This window comes from Gorilla gorilla, chromosome 18 (genome assembly GCF_029281585.2).
Source record: "Gorilla gorilla gorilla isolate KB3781 chromosome 18, NHGRI_mGorGor1-v2.1_pri, whole genome shotgun sequence".
Lineage (NCBI taxonomy): Eukaryota > Metazoa > Chordata > Mammalia > Primates > Hominidae > Gorilla > Gorilla gorilla.
This window is the reverse complement of record NC_073242.2, coordinates 86,368,604-86,385,570: the sequence shown is the minus strand read 5'-3', so window position 1 is coordinate 86,385,570 and position 16,967 is coordinate 86,368,604. Positions and strand designations below refer to the sequence as shown.

The 16,967-nt window shown below is 46.1% G+C and overlaps 2 protein-coding genes across 2 annotated transcripts in view; one reads left to right on the top strand and one right to left on the bottom strand.

The window, feature by feature from the left end:
- Positions 1–1,427, top strand: part of PLLP (plasmolipin) — a 28,830-nt gene extending 27,403 nt beyond the window's left edge. Inside the window, exon 4 of the mRNA XM_004057698.5 lies at positions 489–1,427. Coding sequence (XP_004057746.2) covers positions 489–605 — 117 coding nt within the window. The 3' untranslated portion in view covers positions 606–1,427. The remainder of the gene's footprint in view (positions 1–488) is intronic.
- A 2,451-nt stretch (positions 1,428–3,878) lies between these two features.
- On the bottom strand, positions 3,879–12,408 carry ARL2BP (ARF like GTPase 2 binding protein). Its single transcript, XM_004057699.5, has 6 exons — positions 12,074–12,408; positions 11,345–11,406; positions 8,861–8,967; positions 7,654–7,739; positions 6,999–7,095; positions 3,879–5,344 (listed from the first exon to the last, which is right to left on the bottom strand). The coding sequence occupies exons 1-6, from the start codon at positions 12,109–12,111 to the stop codon at positions 5,243–5,245; spliced, it is 492 nt and encodes a 163-aa protein (XP_004057747.1). The 5' UTR covers positions 12,112–12,408; the 3' UTR covers positions 3,879–5,242.
- Between the last annotated feature and the right edge of the window lie 4,559 nt (positions 12,409–16,967).

Sequence of the window (16,967 nt, the reverse complement as noted above, 5' to 3'; positions counted from 1 at the left end):
CAGGGGAGGGCAGGGCCTCGATGGGCACGCATTTGGTTCCTTACTCTTCCTGATGAGGGCAGTTTTAAAATCAGCAAATTCAGTGATGGGGACAGAGACGGGGAGCTTCTGAATGTGGCTACAGGTGTTAGTATAGAGGCTTGAACTGGTTCTAGGAAATTCCTAGGGTGGCCTTTGAATGTTGTCTTTTTAGAACTAAATCCTTGCTAGGTGTCCCCTCCGTCACTCTTATCTTCTCCTTCATTGCCCTTATCACAATCTGACAGGCCCCGCCTGTGGTTCTTAGCTGTTTCCCATGCTTAGAAGGTAATGTTGGTATCCCAGGACCCTGGTGCTCATCAGCCCCAAGATAAACAGCTGTGAAATGCATCTGGCTAAGTGTGAGATGGTGCGGCTGCCACAACCCCTCCTGCCTGGCCTGAGATCTGGTTGGAGGTTGTGTCACTGTCACCCTCTCGGTCCTTAAGCCCTTCTCACCTCTCTTTCAGTTCTTTGCATGTTTGGTGATGATCGCCTATGGAGTGAGTGCCTTCTTCAGCTACCAGGCCTGGCGAGGAGTAGGCAGCAATGCGGCCACCAGTCAGATGGCTGGCGGCTATGCCTAAACCACCTGTGCCACGGCCCCCTCTGGGGCTGAAGCCGCCGCTGGGTCACAGAGCAGGGTCACCCTGCAAGCCTGAAGCTGGGGAGCCCTGCGTGGAGTCAGCCCGACAGGGACTGCATTTGCTCCTCTCTGCCCGTCAGACATAAGCTCTCACAGCGCTAAGGAAGCAGGCCCAGGCTGGCAGGCATCTCGGCTTGCAGGAGGCCAACTGCTGAGACCTCTTCTCCATCCCCCTTATTCAGTGGAAGGTGACGGGGGATCTGAGGCTGTGTCTCTGCCTTGTCTTTAGAGGACTTCAGCGTCCAAGACTGGGGCCCACCCTTCTCACCAGCACTAAATGCACTAACAAGGACTCCAGACCTGCAGCCCCAGACCCGCCGTAGTATAAGCCTAACAAGCAACACGTAGCACCTTAGTCTTTGTTCCAGGAGAGCTGAGCAAGCTCGTGAAACCACTCTCCTTCCTTTAAACACCGTTTCGACCAACCTCTCCCTGGAGCCAACCTGTAAAAAGTGGGTTGATTGCTACAGCATGGTCTTCCCTCCCTGCATTTCAGACATACCAGTTACTGAAAGCAAATCAGTTTTAAGTGATTTCTCAATGCTGAAAAGCCTGTCCAGGTTTCCTTCCCTTTCCCAAGCCTCTCTCTCTAATACTCCCTTTGGGCAAAGCTAACATCAGTGCCGACTGCCTCCCCGACCTTGCTGACTAGGCACATGGGACGCAAAGGAGGGAGGGAAGCAAGGCCTTGCCTGGTGAGTTGTCATGTGGTTGGTGGTGACTGTTTTATTTTTTTTAATAAAAATAAAGATGAGAGAAATTACTTGGACAAGATGTTGGCAAATCACTTTTACAGGTGCTTGTAACCTCCAGGAGACCTCAGCTTGACTGTAGAAGATGCCTGCTGTAGGGCAGTTCACGTTCTGGAGTCGTTCAGCACCACCTGCCAACTCTTTGACCAGAGGAAGGCTGCCTATACTTCCTGCTTGCTGGGTCTGGAACAGTCCTGGTTTATGCTGTTTGTGCTGGCATAAGTAGAATAGCATGGGCTTTTCTTCTCACAAGTGACTCAGTTTGACAATAACTTAGTCACCCTTGCTTTGGGCAGGTTAGGTGAGCTTACTGAATCAAAGATTTCAACAATATCATCTACCTTGAAAGTCTGTGAAGCTTGGAGGTCATATAATCAAGGTGGCGGGCCATGCTGCCTGCTCAGAGCTGGTAGAGACAGCAGAGGAAAGCAGCCGAGTACTCCTGAGCTTATTTTTCCAACATCACAGAGCAACGTTCTCTGAACAATAAGGTAAAAGCATTTCTAGGTACTCTCTGTACCCTTTTAATTTATTTTGTTATTTTTTATTTTTATTTTTTGGAGACCGAGCCAGGCTGGAGTGCAATGGCACAATCTTGGCTCACTGCAATCTCCGCCTTCTGGGTTCAAGCAGTTCTCCTGCCTCAGCCTCCTGAGTAGCTGAGACTACAGGTGAGCGCCACCACGCCCAGCTGATTTTTTGTATTTTTAGTAGAGATGGGGTTTCACCATGTTAGCCAGGATGGTCTTGATCTCCTGACTTCGTGATCCACCTGCCTTAGCCTCCTAAAGTGCTGGGATTACAGGTGTGAGCCACCACACCTGGCCGATTTTTTTTTTTTTAAGAGACAGGGTCTTGCTGTCTTGCCCAGGTTGGAGTACAGTGCCACAACTACAGCTCACTGCAGCCTTGACTGCCCAGGCTCAAGCAATCCTCCCACCTCAGCTTCCTCAGTAGCTTGGACTACAAGTGCAGGCCACCATGCCCAGCTAATTTTTTTTTTTTTTTTTTGAGATGGAGTCTCACTTTGTCACCCAGGCTGGACTGCAGTGGCGTGATCTCGGCTCACTGCAACCTCTGCCTCCCAGATTCAAGCGATTCTCCTGCCTCAGCCTCCCGAGTAACTGGGACTACAGGTGCGTGCCACCATGCCTGGCTAATGTTTTGTATTTTTAGTAGAGACGGGGTTTCACCGTGTTAGCCAGGATGGTCTTGATCTCCTGACCTCGTGATCCGCCCGTCTCGGCCTCCCAAAGTGCTGGGATTACCGGCGTGAGCCACTGTGCCCGGCTGATTTTTAAACTTTTTGTAGACATTGGGTCTTGCTATATTGCTTAGGCTGGTCTTAAACTCCCAGCTTCAAGTGATCCTCCCACCTCAGCCTCCCAAAGTGCTGAGATTATAGGCATGAACCACCACACTTGGCCCTGGTATAAATATTAATAGCATCACTTTTTACTCTAAAGTCTCAGAGTTTGAATAATAAATTAGTCCTTCCAGGAGTAAGTTATAAGAGTTTGGTTTTAAGGAAGGGCAATGCACTTAAATGTAAAACAAAATCCCAGGCAAGTTAGAGAGCTCACCCCTCTTATGTTTCCAACATGAATCAAAAGCCTGTTTCAGGGGGGACATTAAAGGCATTCAGTCAATGCTAAGGCTCAGCAGTTTGTGTGACTATTGCTTCCCACTGGGGAGGAGTCCTAAGCAAGAGGACTGGGGCTTCCTCACCCCAGGGCAGGTAGGAGCCCCATCAAAGGTGGCACCTGACATCACTGTCTAAGTGTCTGAGGATGGAGAGACAGGCTGCTAGTTTATTTTAAAAGAAATCAGAATGTCTACTTATAATATTAAGTGACAACAGACTTGCCTCCTTTTTTCTGAGAAGAAAGGGTGAAAAACCAGCCAGGCATGGTGGCTCACACCTGTGATCCCAGCACTTTGGGAGGTGGGTGATCATCTGAAGTCAGGAGTTCAAGACCAGCATGACCAACATGGTGAAACCCTGTCTCTACTAAAAATACAAAAATTAGCTGGGCGTGTTTGTGGACACCTATAATCCCGGCTGCTTGGGAGGCTGAGGCAGCAGAATCACTGGAACTCGGGAGGTGGAGGTTGCAGTGTGCCGAGATCGTGCCATTGCACTCCAGCCTGGGCAACAAAAGCAAAACTCCATTCCCAAAAAAAAGAAAAAAAAAAAAGGGTGAAAAACCAATTTGCCTTTATCATCGTTTTTTCATCATTTAATCTCTGGACTTGTCCACTGGCCTTTTCTCAAGCAGGCAGGCTGGTCCACAGGTCTTAGCAAGTGCCCCCAGCATGCCTGGGCTGTGGTGGACAGTCCCATTTATAGACAAAGCAAGGGAAAGCAAGCCCAGGAGAGGTGGCATTTAAAAAAAAAAAAAAAAGACCAAAGCAATAATAACCTTATGGCAGTGGCTACATTAAAGAAAGAGTACAACTCATTGAGAATGGTGGTTCTTGCGAAACACCTGAAATTTTACTCATGGTACAAAAGTATTTAATAAGTGACACATCAGTAGAGAAACACAGAGCTTGTAGCTTGTCCTTTAAAACCAGAATGGCCAAGTGAAAAGTCAGTACAGATTCTTATTTTTACTATTAAAAAAAATCAAAGGGACACACTGGGAATTGAACTACTATGCTTTTTCTTCGTTCTAGAGATGACATATATGTTTTCTGATAAGTAATCTACCACACATTGCACTAAACCAAAGCATACAAACAGCCAATAAAGCTGTGCTCTGCCTGCTACTCATGCTGGGCTGGACAGTGGAACACCATCTCGGTAGGAGAGATTTTGACAGGAAGAAACTGCAGAGTCCCTACCTAACCCAGAGAACCTTACAAACTGGTTTATACACAAAGGATTTTCAGCAAACATGCAAACACACTAACATGCTATAGGAATATGTTTTAGTCTATTTCTAGCACACAGCATACATTCGTAGGTGCCCAGTAAAATAGGAATGAATGTCAATGTAGAAAGCATTTTTGCCTTCACAGTACTAACAAACACCTAAAAAGCATACAGCATATAATACTTTGATCTTTAAGTGGATAATCATGGAAGTTCCAAGATCACATCCACTAGGTTAGCCTGAGTATTCATCTATAAATTTTTTTTTTTTTTCAAAAATAATGCTTAAAAGAGACTTCTAGAAACAGTGGGACTACATCAGGACCAGAAGACAGTGACACAAGGACTGCAAATGTTAAGACTAGGAGTAGCTTTTCACATGGAGCTTTTATGTAGAGGACGTCTCCTTCTGTTGATTCCTACAGCCGAGACAAGATGTGATCACAGGAGATTCCAAAATCTCAAACTGGGCTTGAGTAACACCCTAGATAAACATCAGGAACCCCACTGAGGCTGAAGTACTGAAACTATGGCCCATGTGAAAAAGAGGTGCAAGTGCACAAAGATTCATGCAGAGCCTGCTGGAACAGAGGGTGGTGGCGGCAGGTTAGTAAACACTTACACACCAGCAGGTATGCTGGGGAAGGGCCCCCCAGGTGGAGTACCTGACATAGGGCTCGCTCCAGAGGCGTCTGACTCAGAAGCTCCTGAGAGAGGTGTCTACTTGAGGTGGGGAGGAGTACTATGGTTAATGAATACAAGAAGGTGTTTCAGGATAAATAGGTCCAGGAGGGTTAGGTCATTTTGGTTTTGACCTATCAATACTTAACATAAATGAAGAGTTACATAACAGAGTCAGTCTTTCCAAGATGTGTTCTGTCATCATGAGCTGAGCCTATTGGGCTGGTGACATCCAGAATGATCCCATTCATTGGCTGGAGGTAGGACCTAGTGCCGCAGATTGTTCTGGGAAGCTGGCAGAGAAGATGATTTGCACAATGAAGTCACCACTAAGCCACTGCTTAAGTCCAGTCCTCGGCCTTCTTTTTCCTATATGAGAAAACAACCAAAGGAAGGACTAGAAAGAGCCCTGGCTTGGAATCTTGCCTCTGACATGGGGAAGGCAGAGCTGAAGGTGGGAACGTGGACCTCCAGAGTACATAGGAAGGGAACACAGGTTATTGGTTATTCTGCATTTCTGCTCAATACTGGCCTGCCCTAGTCTTAATTTTTTTTAATATTATTTTTAAAGAGGTAGGGTCTCGCTCTGTCACCCAGGCTGGAGTATAGTGGCTTGATCACAGCTAACTGCTGCCTGGAATTCCTGGGCTCAAGTGGTCCTCCTGCCTCAGCCTCCTGAGTAGCTAGGACTACAGGTGGCCACCACTACAGCTGGCTAACTTTTATTTTTATTTTTGTAGAGACAGGGTCTTGATATGTCACTTAGGCTGGTCTTGAACTCCTGGGCTCAAGTGATTCTCCTGCCTTGGCCTCCCAAAGCGCTGGAATTGTAAGTATGAGCCACTGTGTCCAGCCTGGCCCTGGTCATTCTTAAAATGCACTCTTAAAATGTACCTCCCTTCACTGGAAAACATTTTTCTTTCTTTCTTTTTTTTTTTTGAGATAGGGATCTTGCTATGTTGCCCAGGCTGGAGTGCAGTGGCTATTCACAGGCACCACTGCTGTGTAATACAGCCCCAAACTCCTAGGCTCAAGTGATTCTCCTGCCTCAGCCTTCGAAGTAGCTGGGACTACAGGCATGCACAACCACACCCAACACCATTTCTTTTTCTTTTCTTTTTTTTTTTTTTTGACACAGGGTCTGACTCTGTCACCCAGGCTGGACTGTAGCAGTACAATCACAGCTCACAGCAGTCTCAACCTTCTGGGCTCAAGCGGTCCTCCCACCCAGCCCCCAAAGTAGCTGACTGAGACTACAGATACACACCAGCACACCAAGCTAATTTTTGTATTTTTCATAGAGACAGGGTTTTGCCATGTTGCCTTGGCTGGTCTCAAACTCCTGAGCTCAAGCCATCTGCCTGCCTCGGCCTCCCAAAGTGCTGGGATTATAGGTGTGAGTTACCATGCCCAGTCTCCTATTTTTCTTATAAAGAGCTTGCATTATATGAAAAGCAAGGCAGGGCCAGGTGCGGTGGCTCACGCCTGTAATTCCAACACTTTGGGAGGCCGAGGCGGACCATGCTTCAGGAGTTTGAGACCAGCCTGGCCAGCATGGTGAAACCCCGTCTCTACTAAAAATACAAGAATTAGCTGGGCGCGGTGGCAGGTGCCTGTAGTATCAGCTACTCGGGAGGCTGAGGCAGGAGTATTGCTTGAACCTGGAAGGCAGAGGTTCCAGTGAGCCAAGATGGTGCCACTGCACTCCAGCCTGGGTGACAAGAGCAAAACTCTGTCTCAAAAAACAAAAAAATAAAAGAAAGGCAAGGCAGAATGAGACCTAAGACCTGCTTTTTCGGTTTTGTCCTTCTGATTAGGAACTCTAAGTTGGTACCTGGGCTTGTTTCATGAAAACATGAGAAGGTCCCAGCCACAACAGAATAGCAGCTCACTCTTCTGATGCCTCATCGGCCAGTTTGAAGGGAGAATGATGGGGGAAGCGTGGGAGGTTCATGTTCGGTATTTCTACCTGGAATTTTCTAAGTGGCTCAAAGTGGCTAAATAAATAGGAGTAGTAACTTACTGCTCTGTAGTCCAAAAACATTTCTTTAAAAGCCAGAAAATCTGTGAAGGTGAGCAGCATGTCGAATATGTCACCAGCCACTTCATCCTTATGGTGCCTGCAAACGGAACAGATGGCTGTTTCGTAAATGAATGATGAGACAGTCCTCAAGATTGCTTTCGTTTTTCTTTCCATCACCCCAGCCCCACCCCCCGCATTATTTTTGTTTTGTTTTTTTAGAGACTGGGTCTTGCTCTGTCACCCAGGCAGGAGTGCAGGGGTGCAATTATAGCTCACTGTAGCCTTGAACTCCTGGGCTCAAGGGATTCTCCAGCCTCAGCCTCCTGAGTAGCTAGGCCCACAGGTATGCAACACCACACCTGACTAATTTATTTTTTGTAGGGTCGGGGCCTCACTATGTCACCCAGGCTGGTCTTGAACTCCTGGGCTCAAGTGATCCTCCTCCCTTGGCCTCCCAAAGCACTGAGAACACAAGCGTGAGCCAATGCCTGATCTTTTCAAGATTTCATTAAAAGGTTTGAGGGCTTCCTCCATAGGACCTAACCACCAATGGCATGCACAGGAAAACAAACAAGGAGCGTCTTTTGGTCGGCCTAGGGAAGGAAGAAAGTGAGAAAACAAAACAAAACACAAAAATCAGTCAAGCTCAACTCACTGTAATGTTGTGGTGAAGGCTGCCATGTTGAACCCAGGAATCCGCTGCAGCAGCTGTTCTTCAATGTATTTTTCTACCAAAGAAATCTGCAACAGTGGAAAGGATTTTGGTGAGACCATACTTTGGGAAAACAAGACTTCTTTTCAGAAAGCCTGCCCAGCCCTTTCTAAACATTTCCTGAGGTCTGTGTGCCACAATCTACACTGAGTGCCAAGGATACCAAAGAGGACCAAAACACAGCTCCTGTCCTGGAGAAGTACTCAGCCTGGTGTGGAAGAGACGCATTAGCTGATAATGGTGCTGTAACAGGGTGGATGCTCTGACACAGGTGGAGACAGTGAGTAGCACGGTGCCCACACCCACAACCCAGTGCAGGATGCAGTAAGTGGGGACTTTGCCTCCTGGGTAGAGGGCATCTGTGTAAACAGAACATACGGACATGGAGGCAGTCACAGGTTCCTTCTGGGCAGACCTGTTTATGCCATGCTTCTGTGTTAAGAAAATAAAGTCCTGGAGGCCGAAATGGATTCTTAGATGACAGAATCCCAGGGGGCTGTTAAGAGGCCTCAGGGTAAAGTGTAGAGACCCAAGGGTAACGAGCTGAGGTTCCTGGGTTCCAGTCTTGGTTTTTCCACCAAATAGTTAGTGATCTTGGTCTCAGTTTTCACTTTTACTTAATAGTCATGCATATATAACTGGATTATATAGAAGAAAGAGTATGTGAAAGCAGAAAGGTTTGTCAAAAGCATGCAAATGCAAGGTATGAAGAACTCATGTACTGTGATTAAAAGCAGGATTATGATAGGCCAAACGTCTTTTATTTATTATCTTTATTATTAATTTTTTTTTTTTAGAGACAGAGATCTTGCTGTGTTGCCCAGGCTGGTCTCAAACTCCTGAGCTCAAGTGATTCTTCCATCTCAGCCTCCCAAATAGCTGGCACTACAGGTGTGCTACCAAGCCCAGGTCAAACTTCTTTTAAATAAGAAGCTGATGAGCTAATCAAATATTTGCCTGAAAGCCTTTTGGAAAATAGCCCCAAAGGCTGTGCAGAGGAAAATGAACTTAAACCAGATGCTAATGAGGATTCCTGGAAGTGTACTGGTGGCATATTTTAAAAGGCAGCAAATTTCAATGTCTTTTGATTCTGAATTTAAATTTTTAAAAAACTCTGACCTCCTGGTAGGAGACATAGAAATCTACTTACGTATTCATTAAAAATAGGTGTGTAGATGAGTTTATTCTCTTCTGTGTCTTCAAACTCCAGGTAGTACTTGTCCATGAAATTTCTCTGTAATAACTGGAACTCGTCATCTGAACCACAATGGGGAAAATTTATTCTTTTTAATGGAGATTACCAACCATTATGATTTATAAGTAGGCAGGATCTATGTCAGCAGTACTGCTTTCTCAGTGGTCAGTCTCTGGAAGGAAAGCTGATGTTTTAAGAGGGTACTAAATGGGACCCTGATGTTGAAATAGTCCAATCCTGTTTTCTTTTTCTTTTTTTTTTTTTGAGCTGGAGTTTCTCTTGTTGCCCAGGCTGGAGTGCAATGGTGTGATCTCAGTTCACTGCAACCTCCACCTCCAGGGTTCAAGAGATTCTACTGCCTTAGCCTCCTGAGTAGCTGGGATTACAGGTGTGTGCCGCCTCGCCGGCCTAATTTTGTATTTTTAGTAGAGACAGGGTTTCATCATGTTGGCTAGGCTGATCTCGAACTCCCGACCTCAGGTGATCTGCCTGCCTCCGCCTCCCAAAGTGCTGGGATTACAGGTGTGAGCCACCGCACCCAGCCCTGTTTTCTTTTTAAATTGTGGTGGGATATACAATTTTTTTTTTATCATTTTAATGTTTAAGCACACAGCTCAGTGGCTTTAAGTATGTTTACATTGTTGTGCAATGATCACCACCATCCTTCAGTCCATTTTAACCATATCCACACAGGGTGGCTTGGGAACTCCCTCACATTACTTTTCTGAGAAGGAATGAACTGGTTCTCTCTTATTTTGATATAACTTCCGCAGCAGTTGTGGAAACAGTGTAGTGATTAAAATTATGGGGTCTGAAAGAGGCTAGCCCGTCTGGGTTCGAATCGCATCTCAGCTACTTACTAATTGTGTGACCTTGGGTAAGTTACTTAATTTCTCTAAACCCCATATAAACACATTTATCTGGAAAATAAGAATGGTTTATGGTAGTTATCATATAGGATTGGAAGTGGAATTTAGATGAGATTTCATGTAAATAGATTAGTTCATAGTGAGCACTTAATAAATGATAGGGAATAGGGGATTTTTTTTTTTTTTAATTGAGACAGGGTTCTCCCTATGGTGCCTAGGCTGGTCTCGAACTCCTAGACTCAAGCAATCCACCTGTGCTGGCCTCCCAAAGTGTTGGGGTTATAGGTGTGAGCCACCATACCCAGCCCGGAATAAGGAATTTTAACAACTGAATAGATTATTTCTAAAAATAAAGGGAAAGTTTCTGAAAGGACCCAGACCTTGGGATAAATACCGTAGGCTCACAGAAGGCTCATTTTCCCATAGCATATAGGGTATAATAGGCAAGAGAACTGAATGGATTCTCCAGTATTCCCCAGAAATCCCCAAGTCCACATGGGAAATGAGCTTAATGATGAAACATCTATATTCAGGAGTTAAGGGCATGAACCTTTATACCTGAAGGTATAAAAACTTGGTCAGTAATTTTCATACTAAATGGATTAAGCCATACAGCCAATAACACCAAATAACAGTGTTCTTTTCTCAATTCTCATAAAACTTAAAGTCAACAGAATTTTCTCAAATGTAAGTTTTCCCCTCCTACATACTTGTCTTAAACCTCTGGGGACTGTTACTGCTTGTCTGTTACTTAGCAGGTTTCATGGATGCCCAAATACATCCACAAGTAGGAACTCAAAACCTAGGAAAATACAGAACCAGCTGAAGCTTAATACCTTGTTTTCTTTATGGCCATGTGTGCTTATGGTTATGGTTTTATGTGTTTATTTTCATTTTTATTTTTTTCCAGACGAAGCCTCGCTCTGTCGCCCAGGCTGGAGTGCAGTGGCACGATCTCGGATCACTGCAAGCTCCACCTCCCAGGCTCATGCCATTTTCCTGCCTCAGCCTCCTGAGTAGCTGGGACTACAGGCGCCCACCACCACGCCCGGCTAATTTTTTTTGTATTTTTAGTAGAGACAGGGTTTCACCGTGTTAGCCAGGATGGTCTTGATCTCCTGACCTCGTGATCCGCCCACCTCGGCCTCCCAAAGTGCTGGGATTACAGGCGTTAGCCACCGCACCTGGCCTGGTTTTATGTGTTTTATGGCATGAAAATGTTAAAACTCAAAACTATCTAAAATTGAAATTGCTCTTACCCTACATAAGAAATAGAGTAGATCATTATTTCCTATAGTTTTGTGAAGAACGCCACACTGCTGGTGCCCCATTAGCCTGAGTCAGTCCCTTCCAGGCCTCTGAATCTATGCTTATTAGATGTTTTCAGGAGTACTGGGCTGTTTGTTTCTAAGACAAACTGCAGTAAGCCTTTACTTAAGTATTACACTGTGCTACATTAAAAATTGCAGGCAGCTTGATGTTTTCTCTTTTTAAAATTAACTCTCCAAATTGATTTCAATGTCCTTAAAGAAACAAGCAAGTCCTTAAAAACAGTATCTTAAAAGCTTACCCATGATAATGTCCTCTAAATATCCAACCACAGCATCAAATTCTGCATCAGAGGCGGAGGAGCTGAAAAACATGCCTGGATTAGGTGCTATTTCAAATAATGCATTAAAAAAATGTTTTTAGTATGGACGTTTTCAAACATGCACAAGAGAAAAAAGAGTAGCAAAACGAACTTCCCATCACCCATCTTCAACGATTAAGAATGACTGATTGATCTAGTAAGTCCAAACAGAAGAAAACACAGTCGGCACGTTTGTGACATGAACGTTCAATGTCATGACTCCACTTTAATAAAAACTTGTTCTCCAGGCTCTTAGCTATCACCCCATACCTGTCTGCTTGTGAGCATGAACCCGGCACGGGCGAAACACCTGCCAGGGGGGTCATTTGATCAGGAGTCCGGGAGGCGGGGGCCAGGGAGGGGTGGAGGGGCCTCGGGCGCTCAACCCCTCCAGGCTTTGCTGACAGCTGAGGGTTGGCGGCTGGGGATTGTGATGGAGGCGCCGATCAACGGTGACACCCGCCTCGCACTCCTGTCCTGCGGGGCCTGAAACCTGCAGCCTTAGTACTCTACAAAAGGAAGGCCTGGAGCTGGGACGGCGCCTTGGCGGCCCCCACCCTGCCCGGCCCGGCCCGGCCCCTAAGGACACCTGTTTTATAGGGTCAGGCCCGGGGCGAACGCCCGCTGCCTCCGGCCCCAAGTCGCCTGCTCCCTGGAGGAGCTACTCACAAAGACAGCGCAAAGCTCTCTCCTTCTAAGGCGTCCATCGCCGTCGCCCCGAGTAGGCTCCAACCCCGCCCGCGGCCCAACTCGCATGCAGGGCGCGGCGGCCGGCGGGGTTAAGGCTTCTCAGCCAAGGCCGCGGCCAGCTCACTGCCAGGTCGGGTCAGCGCCTGCGCGCCAGGTCCGGCCTTGGATACCCGCTGCCGCCACGCGTCGGTCCGGCCTCTACGCCCCGCCTGGCCCTCTGCGCGCGCCGCCGACGCCGCAGGTCCGGGCCTCGGTGACTGCCGGAGGGGCGCGGCGCCCCGCCTCCTGTCACCATGGCCACCGCAACCCCTTCCACCGCCTCACGGCCGGCCGGCAGCCAATCACAGGCGAGCGTTACCGATGCCGGGGCGGGGCAAGACAGGGAGAGGAAGTCCCGGAAGGGAGTGCGGAGGGATGCGGCGCTTCGGCGAGCACCCGTTGTGTGGGAACTCCGTCTCAAGTCGCCCCCATTGTACGGATGAAGGAATCGAAGCCACGAGCCAGAATTTACTCACTCGCAACTCGAGAATAAATTGCGCCTCTCTGAGTGTGGAGGATTAAATAAGTAGTTTAAGGCGTGTTTAAAGAGCGCTTGTAAGTTGCCAAGTCCCTTGAACCAGGTGATGCTGACGTCTGATTTCAAGACAGTTCCTACCCCTCGTGGAAGGAAAGCCCCATCGCAAGAAGTAGATGTCTTGTAATTTACATTATAATCTTCGCATCATAAAGATTACTCGGCAGTAATTGGTTTCTTGACTAATTATACAAGATGAGAATTGAACTATTTTGAGCCACGCAATCAGGAATCAGATACCTTTCAGGAAAAGGCCTCTTCAAAACTGCCAAACTTTGAAAAAGGATTCGTTTGAGCTGATTTCTCTTGATTGGACAACTAAGCATTGTGTCTCTTTAGTTGCATGATACCTTATGGCCAAAGTGTGGTATACGACTAGAGGAACTAGAGGGGTTTAAGGTATGAACTGAGGGTCAGGTGGCCAGTCAGAATGGGTTAGCAGACATTTTTTATTTTTTTGAGACGGAGTCTTGCTCTGTCTCCCAGGCTGGAGGGCAGTGGCACGATCTCGGCTGGCTACAACTTCCGCCTCCCAGGTTCAAGCGATTCTCGTGCCTCAGCCTCCCGAGTAGCTAGGATTACAAGTACCTGCCACTATGCCCGGCTATTTTTGTATTTTTAGTAGAGACAGGGTTTCACCATGTTGGCCAGGCTGGTCTCGAACTCCTGACCTCAGGTGATCCACCTACCTTGGCCTCCAAAAGGGCTAGGATTACAGGTGTGAGCCACCACGCCCGGCCTAGCAGACATCTTTGAATGGACGTAAAATAGATATCCGTGGGATCTGGAACAAAGATGGTTACAAAGACACAGTCGGGTGTGACAGCTGTGACCAAGGTGACATAAATTATTACTAATTTATTTATTTATTGAGATGGAGTTTCGCTCTTATTGCCCGGGCTAGAGTGCAATGGTGCAATCTCGGCTCAACACAACCTCCGCCTACCGGGTTCAAGCGATTCTCCTGCCTCAGCCTCCCGCGTAGCTAGGATTACAGTCATGCGCCACCCTGCCTAATTTTTTTGTTTTTAGTAGAGATGGGGTTTCTCTATGTTGGTCAGGCTGGTCTTGAACTCCCGACCTCAGGTGATCCGCCCGCCTTGGCCTCCCAAAGTGCTGGGATTACAGGCGTGAGCCACTGCGCCAGGCCTATTTATTTTTTGAGAGGGAGTCTTGCTCTGTTGCCCAGGCTGGAGTGCAGTGGCGCAATCTCGGCTCACTGCAATCTCTGCCTCCCGGGTTTAAGGGATTCTCCTGCCTCAGCCTCCTAAGTAGCTGGGATTACAGGCACGTGCCACCACACCCGGCTAATTTTTGTATTTTTAGTAGAGACAGGGCTTCACCATGTTGGCCAGCGTGGTCTCGAACTCCTGACCTCTGGTGGTCTGCCTGCCTCGGCCTCCCAAAGTGTTGGGATTACAGGCGTGAGCCACCGCACCCGGTCAGGTGACATCAATTATGAGTTACTCTGTTTAGCACCAAGTGGAAGATAGGCATTTTAAAAGGTTTGCTGAATTACTGGACTGAGTTGTTTAGTCAAGCCCTGGTCACACAGCTTACAGCAAACTCAAGAGAGTTTCTTCATGACCTACTTTCTCTATATACGACACATTTCTGGACAAAATGAATTTGCCTACCCTTCCTAAGTCATTGATGGAGTGGAGGAGGAACACACCTTGATTTAATCTGTTCTGGTTATCTATTGCTGTTACAAACCACCTGAAAATTTAGTGGCTTGAAACAACCATTTTGCTCACTAATCTGTAATTTGGGCAGGGCCAGCTAGTCTCTATTACAGTTGGTGTCGGCTGGGGCAGCTGGAATGGACTAGAGGAGCTTCCTCCAAGGAGTTTACTCACGTGGCTGGCAAATTAGTGTTGGCTCTTGGCTTTCAGTTGTGGACATTGGCCAGAGAACTGGGGCCGGGGTTTGGGGGGTTTCAGTTCCTCTCCATCTATAGGATTCAGGGGATTCTTGGGTTTTCTCACACCATGGTGCTGGGTCCAAGAGCAAGTGTTTCAAGAGACACTGAAATGTAAGCTGGCAGTCACTTAAAGGCCTGGTACTGGAAACTGGCACAATAGCCCTTCCACTGTGTTCCACTGATCAAGCAGACACAGAGCCACCCAAATTTAAGGAAAGTAGATATAAACCCCATTTCTTGACGGGAGGGATGTCAAATAATTTGTGGCCATCTTTTAATCCATTTCACCAACCTTATTGACTCTAGGAACAAATGGGGATAAAGATAAAAAGTACCCACTCAAGGATGTATCAGATAGTGTGCTAAACATTTATAAATACATCGTCTCCTTTTGAAATATTTGAGACCTTACAAAAACAAAAAACCGGTATGAGGTGGGTAGTGTCTCCATCTTACAGACTGGGAAACCAAGCATTAGTGGGACCTGGGTCCAGTCCCACTCCAAAGGGCCTATTTCAACCATCATGCTATAGAGCCCCTAATCCCTGAGTTGTTAAACCATATTCTTGGAAATCAGAACATTTTCTCCTGAATACAGAATGGCCTTTTTCCACTTGTAGCAAAACTAAAAATTGACTTGAATACACTAAATGTTTTTCCATTAATACTCATTTTTAAAATCCTTTGATTGGGGGTTGGCACTAGGAATTCTTCTGAGTGAATAAATAGCAAAAGGTAAATGATGGGCAATATTGGAAAGAGCTGATCTTAGGTGGATGGTTTGTTTTCATGGATACACATTCAAGATGGTTGAAACTTGTGCAAAAGTCATTTTCTGCCAGTGAAATTGTGTCAGTTTTGTGACTGAATCAGTTTCCTGGCACTCTGCAAATGGCACCATGACTTTCTTCTGCTCTATGTCATTTTAAAAAGGGGCCAGTTCATTAAAAAACTTTTTTTTTGGCTGAAACGCTGGATTTCCCCAATGAATCACCTGACAAAATACCATAATTTTTTGTTTTTCTCCCTGGTAACAATTTATCAGTAGTAAAAGTCTAGCTTTTAATTTCTCTTAAATGCTTACATTCAGTTCAGAATATGGATGTACGATTTTACGCTTCCACATAGCTTGCTAACCCCTAGTTTTTTCTTTGATAGGGAGTTCCTGTCTTTCCCTTTGAGGTGGCTCCAAGTTTACAACTTAGCTTCCATCCTGGATGATTTGATCAATTTAATATTGAAGCCCTTTTGTTTTATGATCTAGAAGTTAAGAATAGGAAACGTAAACCACCTTAGGAACAAAGTTCAAGGGTAGATTTTTAGAAAGCTGTTACGCTCCTGCATTCCTTTGCCTGGCAAATTATTAATTCCATCTGTTTTTCCTTCTCTCCACTAAATGTACAGACTACCTTTAGTTTCAGCTGGACCACACATTTCTTTACTGGTCTATTTCCATTTTTTTGCTTGTCCTTTACCCCCAGCCCACCCCACTCCTCCATTCCATTCTCCAAATAGAAGCCAGAGCCATCTGTTAGAATTATCAAGGCACTTCCATGCTTAAACACCTTTGCCTTCTACTGCACTTAGTATAAAACAGAAAATCCTTCACATAGCCCTCATGAGCAGTTCCCTGGCCTCTCCAACACTGTAGCATTACCTATTCTACCTACTTGCTTCCTATTTTTCCAGTTACAGGGGCCTTCCATCGGATCCCCAAACCCACTGAGACCCATTCTTCCTCAGTTAGTGCCTTTGCCTAAAATGTTGTGTTCGCCTAGCTACCCAGTCCTAGAAGCTAGTCCTCAGTCTCTGCCAGGCTATGTCCTACTTCCTCCTTTAAGTTTCACTAATGTTACTTCCCCAGTGAGGTTTCTTCTGACACTCCCACCACCATCTAAATTAGGTCCCCCTCATTCTCTCTAGGACCCTATTCTTTTTTCCACTAAAAATCTGTTACAATAAACACAAATACATTGTCTTCTCCCCACCTTAGGAACAAACTTCAAGGGTAGATTTTTAGAAAGCTGTTAGGCTCCTGCATTCCTTTGCCTGGCAAATTATCTATTAATTCCATCTATTTTTCCCTCTCTCAACTAAATGTACAGACTACCTTTAGTCTCAGCTGGACCACTTCCAAATTACTGTTAGACATAATAATAGACAATAATTAGACAAGCTTATTAGACATAAGCTCTACAAACATATTTTGTATGCCACATAGGCACAGTGCCCAGCACATATTAGGTGCTCAATAACAATCTGCTGGATGAGTAAGTGGCCTTATTCTTAATTCTAATACTTGATTCTCTCCTACTCCCAAAAGTAGCCCTTAAAGTCTGAGAGTATAATGTCTTCGAACCTTAGCAGTATACACC

Coding starts and splice junctions, on each gene's coding strand:
- ARL2BP (XM_004057699.5), bottom strand. CDS start 12,111: ATGGACGCCTTAGAAGGAGAGAGCTTTGCGCTGTCTTT. Junction 8,968..11,344: donor TTTAGAGGACATTATCATGG/GTAAGCTTTTAA, acceptor ATTGTGGTTCAG/ATGACGAGTTCCAGTTATTA. Junction 5,345..6,998: donor TGTTTTTGGACTACAGAGCA/GTAAGTTACTAC, acceptor TTTCTCATATAG/GAAAAAGAAGGCCGAGGACT.